Source organism: Schistocerca americana, chromosome 8 (assembly GCF_021461395.2).
Source record: "Schistocerca americana isolate TAMUIC-IGC-003095 chromosome 8, iqSchAmer2.1, whole genome shotgun sequence".
NCBI classification, from domain to species: domain Eukaryota; kingdom Metazoa; phylum Arthropoda; class Insecta; order Orthoptera; family Acrididae; genus Schistocerca; species Schistocerca americana.
The window spans coordinates 214,464,018-214,470,017 of NC_060126.1; the positions used below are offsets into that span (position 1 = coordinate 214,464,018).

At 39.0% G+C, this 6,000-nt stretch overlaps 1 protein-coding gene across 1 annotated transcript in view; it reads left to right on the forward strand.

The window, feature by feature from the left end:
* The window catches only part of LOC124545681 (dnaJ homolog subfamily B member 13-like), a 106,328-nt gene extending 104,266 nt beyond the window's left edge, over positions 1-2,062 (forward strand). The window contains exon 6 of the mRNA XM_047124627.1: positions 1,804-2,062. Coding sequence (XP_046980583.1) covers positions 1,804-2,062 — 259 coding nt within the window. The remainder of the gene's footprint in view (positions 1-1,803) is intronic.
* Positions 2,063-6,000: the final 3,938 nt, after the last annotated feature.

Here is a 6,000-nt window from a genome sequence, read left to right on the forward strand (position 1 = left end):
AGTTTTCTGACTTTAAATATGAAACTGTTCTACCCAAGAAATGAATGAAGAATCCATAAATACAACCATTCTTCTCATACTACATATGCCAATGGAATGACAAGAAGTCCAATAAGTGGTAGAACTGGAAATAAGCTCTGCCATGCACTGGTTTATAGAGTACGGATGTAGGCATGATTTTTGTATCATTCATTTGGTATAATGTAGGATGCAAATATCATTCATACATTCATATGTTTGTAACCTGCTCTTGTGGTGAGAAGTAATTTTTCATCCTAATGCCCTTCTCATTGTTTTCGCTTCCATTCAAGAATATAAAAAATATATACTCCTGAAAGAGATGTATTAGGTAAAATAAAACAACATCAAAGTATACACATGACAGGCTACAAAAACACTTAAACATAACTATGCCATAAATTTTGTCATCCTCATGACACAGTACGAGGTGCATTCAAGTTCTAAGGCCTCCGATTTTTTTTCTAATTAACTACTCACCCGAAATTGATGAAACTGGCGTTACTTCTCGACGTAATCGCCCTGCAGACGTACACATTTTTCACAACGCTGACGTCATGATTCCATGGCAGCAGCGAAGGCTTCTTTAGGCGCCTGTTTTGACCACTGGAAAATCACTGAGGCAATAGCAGCACAGCTGGTGAATGTGCGGCCACGGATAGTGTCTTTCATTGTTGGAAAAAGCCAAAAGTCACTAGGAGCCAGATCAGGTGAGTAGGGAGCATGAAGAATCACTTCAAAGTTGTTATCATGAAGAAACTGTTGCGTAACGTTAGCTCGATGTGTGGGTGCGTTGTCTTGGTGAAACAGGACACGCGCAGCCCTTCCCGGACGTTTTTGTTGCAGTGCAGGAAGGAATTTGTTCTTCAAAACATTTTCGTAGGATGCACCTGTTACCGTAGTGCCCTTTGGAATGCAATGGGTAAGGATTACGCCCTCACTGTCCCAGAACATGGACACCATCATTTTTTCAGCACTGGCGGTTACCCGAAATTTTTTTGGTGGCAGTGAATCTGTGTGCTTCCATTGAGCTGACTGGCGCTTTGTTTCTGGATTGAAAAATGGCATCCACGTCTCATCCATTGTCACAACCGATGAAAAGAAAGTCCCATTCATGCTGTCATTGCGCGTCAACATTGCTTGGCAACATGCCACACGGGCAGCCATGTGGTCGTCCGTCAGCATTCGTGGCACCCACCTGGATGACACTTTTCGCATTTTCAGGTCGTCATGCAGGATTGTGTGCACAGAACCCACAGAAATGCCAACTCTGGAGGGGATCTGTTCAACAGTCATTCGGCGATCCCCCAAAACAATTCTCTCCACTTTCTCGATCATGTTGTCAGACCGGCTTGTGCAAGCCCGCGGTTGTTTCGGTTTGTTGTCACATGATGTTCTGCCTTCATTAAACTGTCGCACCCACGAAGGCACTTTCGACACATCCATAACTCCATCACCACATGTCTCCTTCAACTGTCAATGAATTTCAATTGGTTTCACACCACGCAAATTCAGAAAATGAATGATTGCACGCTGTTCAAGTAAGGAAAACGTTGCCATTTTAAGTATTTAAAACAGTTCTCATTCTCGCCGCTGGCGGTAAAATTCCATCTGCCATACAGTGCTGCCATCTCTGGGACATATTGACAAAGAACGTTGCCCCATTTTAAAACAATGCGCATGTTTCTATCTCTTTCCAATCCGGAGAAAAAGAATCGGAGGCCTTAGAACTTGAATGCACCTCGTACCATGATCTCAAGCTGATATGCTTTTCATTTCTAACAGACCAGGTTACATCAAAATTGTGGATAGTGAGGGGATGCCTTTAATGGAAGATCCTGACAAACGTGGAAATCTGCAGATCCATTTTGACATTGAATTCCCAAAGTATATACCCCGTCCTGGTAAGGTGCTCCTGCGCAAGGCATGGGATGCAATTACTAAAGGTGGTCTCCAAGGTGGACCAGAAGATATTAACAGACTCATACTGCACGACAAAATGAGACGTATGCGGCCTATGGAAAAGCTTCCTCCAACAATATAGAGGGTATATACTGTAAAATATAAGAGCTGTTGGGAAATAATTAATAATAAATTAAATAACTGGAATCTATTATTTTATATAAATGATGTATCAATGTCAAGAGCAACACAAAATTCCTACAACTGAGCGTCCAGATTCCAAAAATTGGTAAGTCACAAATCAATCACTCATAACAATGAAATTAAAGTGGTTGGCAGAAAAAATAGCAAGAAGCTTCCACATGCATGACACTACAGTTGGTTGAACTTAATTAGTAATCTGAATAATTAGCATATATTTAAATGCTGTTTTTATACATCTTTTGATATTCCTGCAGCTTTATTCTTCCTCAGAAGACAAAAAAATTTATTATATCTGTATTACTTCTTATCTGAGTCCATTTTCCCTTAGACTGCACATCCTAAATACTCTCCCCCTCCCCATCCCAAATTCTTTTCCGAGCCTTCTAAATTTTCACTTATTCTGAAGAATCAGTCGACTTGAAGAGGAATCACTTGACTCTACATGCAAATTCTTAAAAACGGTCCATGCTCTCTGACAAAACATCACTTTGTACCACTAGAAATGTATTCATGCCCATTACACTGAACATTTACATTTAATGTGAACAAGAAACTCAAATACCTTGAGGTCACTGCCTTCAGTATAGCAGTTCCTCACTTAGGTTAAATATAAATTATTATATGCAGCCATTCACCAGTGGCATTAATGCACACCAGTCAAAAGCATATAACAGCGCAGAATTTCACTAGCTTTCCAGCAACTACTGCCTCCCCCACCCCTTTCCAATTAATCCTCCATCACTTGTGTGGTAATTCATGACATGGTTACTTATGAAGGGTGCATTTGGATACTTTTAACAGTGTATATGAATGATTTATTTATATCTAAATATACATAGCACATTTCATAGACATATACAGTAAGATATACACTGTGTGAGAAATATTGTTCGCAGTTACTTGTAAACAGTTCCAGTTTCTCTCTGTTAGCAGCAAACTTGTCAATCTCTCTGTGAACACCTCTACCAAAGATGTTATTAAACCTCAGACATCTCAAGAGAGAACAATCAGTTTTCATTCATGCATGAATATCATGATTAAAGTCCCTCATTGGCCTCTGAGTTACCCTAAAACTTCAGTACATCATTATTTCTAGAACATCTCAGAAATCCACACATATATAACAAAACAATGAAAGCTCTGATTTCTATAATATCTGTTTCTTTAGCATTCCTTTCTCTAGAAAAGTTATCACAAACATCATTGATATAAATATTACTAGATGTTGCAACAGTAAGTTACCATGTTTCATCCAACAATAACTGCAGAATATCTGTTTCTGTCTTTGATATAAGGGCTTCCTTTTTGAGTCCAGATTAATGTGTAATAGAAGTACAACTCTGTCATACATTTGTTTTTTCCCTTTTCAGTTATTGCAGCTTTCCTAAAAAAATGCCCTATTGAGTTACTCCTTTCTGTGATTAAAATTCATCTCTTCTGACACTTTTTGTTCTATAACTGAATCATGACCACTTTCATGTACACAACCCTCATTCTCTGAGTCAGCAGTATCACTCTCACGATCTTCACCACTCATCTCATGGAACCATTCCAGTCATACATCAGGATCTCTGCTAAACTGTGTCCTGATTTTTCTTTTTTTTTTCCTGTTGATGTTTCTTCCAGAAACTAAAAGTAAAGAGAATATTTTCTTTTCTTAGGTAAGTATACTAGGTATGAAGCAAAGTAACTGTAATTAGTTTCAATGCACATGGCAGTTGGACTGAATCTACAAAAGCAATGTAGCAATGTGAATTTACTTTGTTCCAGTTTCTAGCAGTAGAGCTTATGCAGATTACTACTGTCCTCCAGGCTATAATAATGTTTCATAAACAATGTACCTCAAGTAACTGAAAGCCAATAATGGTTGATATTGACTGATGGAGAATTAACAGAAAGGTAATGAAAATGGCACAAATTCGATGCAGCCTAGTCAGACAAAATAGAGCAGAAGAATTATGTGTATGTTGAGTGACACACACACACACACACACACACACACACACACACACACACCTGCAACTGTTCATGAATAGTTTTCCAGATCAGTGCATGGGGGGGGGGGGGGGGGGGGGAGCTTGTGACAACTGTAAGTGGGAAAGCAGTACAGGACAATGAAGAGGTAGGCAGATTTCAAGAGGCAGTAAAGGAGCAGTCAGGTAGCACCTTAATCAGTTGGTGGTGAGAGTTGCTATCCTCACCTTTTTTTAAAAAAATTCCAATTGAAATTTCTGTTATCTTAAGAGTTTAGTCATTATCTCAGCTACAGTCTATAACAGCTTTTTCCAATATATAATAAGTACTTTTTTAGGTACTTTGTGTACAGTGCAGCTGCTTATATTGCGTTATACAACCACCACAAGCATCAACGAAAATATAAATACTCATACAAAACAATTTTATACAACAACAAAATCAGTTACATTATAAAAAAATAAAAATCAAGCATCTTTAACTCTCCATCTGAATGTATGTAGCTACTATCTGTGAAATCAACAAAAATATGTCCTGAACAACATCCACACTCCCATAATTAATAATAAGAAAAATCCACAAAAAGTGGATAATTTCTGGGAACTCTTCAAAGAGCAAAGTCCCAAAATATAAGATGATATTGGGTGATTTTAATGCACAGATGGGTGGTGGGGGTGGGGGTGGGGTGGGGGGGTGGGGGGGGGAGAGAGATAAGCTGATCATCCAGTACAGTAAAAATGAATTAAAATGCTGAGCAACTTTATAACCTATAGTCTTTGATTTGAAATTATGTTTGCACTTTCTGCAAGACCTACACATAAAAATAAAGCTTGGAAATCAGCTAGTCCCATACTGAGGGAATTCCAAATAGATCATGGTCTTTTCTAGGAACAATATACCAACAAGCCTAAACACCATGCAAAAAAGGATGGAAAAGTTTTTTGATCCAGACAGTTACCTAATACAAATCAAAGTGATGTTCCAGCTCAGTTAAACCATTCCTACAAACAACAGAGGTCCATGTGTAGACACTGAATGTCTCAAACAGACCATCAATTTCTCTTACTGTAGACATATGAGCTGGATCGCAACAGAATGCGAACTTATGTAGCAGAACACAACTAGCGATAAATACATGATAACTTCGAAAGTGCACCCTGCTGGGAGTTGGCTCCCTGGCTGCCACTCACCTGGCCAGCCCCTACTACGTCACTGTATATAGATGACAGAGTCAAATTATGTATTCAAAGGAATGGTTCTGGAAGGCATGTTTAGCGATGCAAACAATAACCTCCAAAATAATGGAGAAGGAAGGACACATGGACTCATTATGAAACATCCAGATACACTGAAATGGAACTGGACTTTCTCAACAACACCAGTAGAAATTTTTATGAGACCTTCCAAGAGAAACTATCCGGTCACCAGCTACAAACACTACACTATCTGATAAAAAGTATCTGAATACCTGTTAATGGACATGATATACTGTGTGCCCACCCTTCGTCTATAAGACAGCTTGACCTCTGCTGGAGACACTTTCAATTTACCACCTGAATGTCCATGGAGAAACTGCAGTCTGTTCTCTTTCAAAAGGAGGAACCAGAGAAGGTAGTGACGTTGGACACTGGGGTCTGGAGCAAAGTCAACATTCAAATTCACCCAAAAGGTGTTCTGTTGGGGTCAGGACAGAACTCCTGACAAGCTAGTCCATTTCAGGAAAGTTTTTGTTCGTGAACTATAGCCTTACAGATGCTACTTTATGAAAGGATGCATTGTCATGCTGATACAACAAATCATTCCTCTGAACTGTTCCTCTACTGAACACTACCCCATAAAATGTGGTTATATTCTTTGTAATTTAACATTTTTTCAAGCGCAATAAGGGGACCACAACATAAA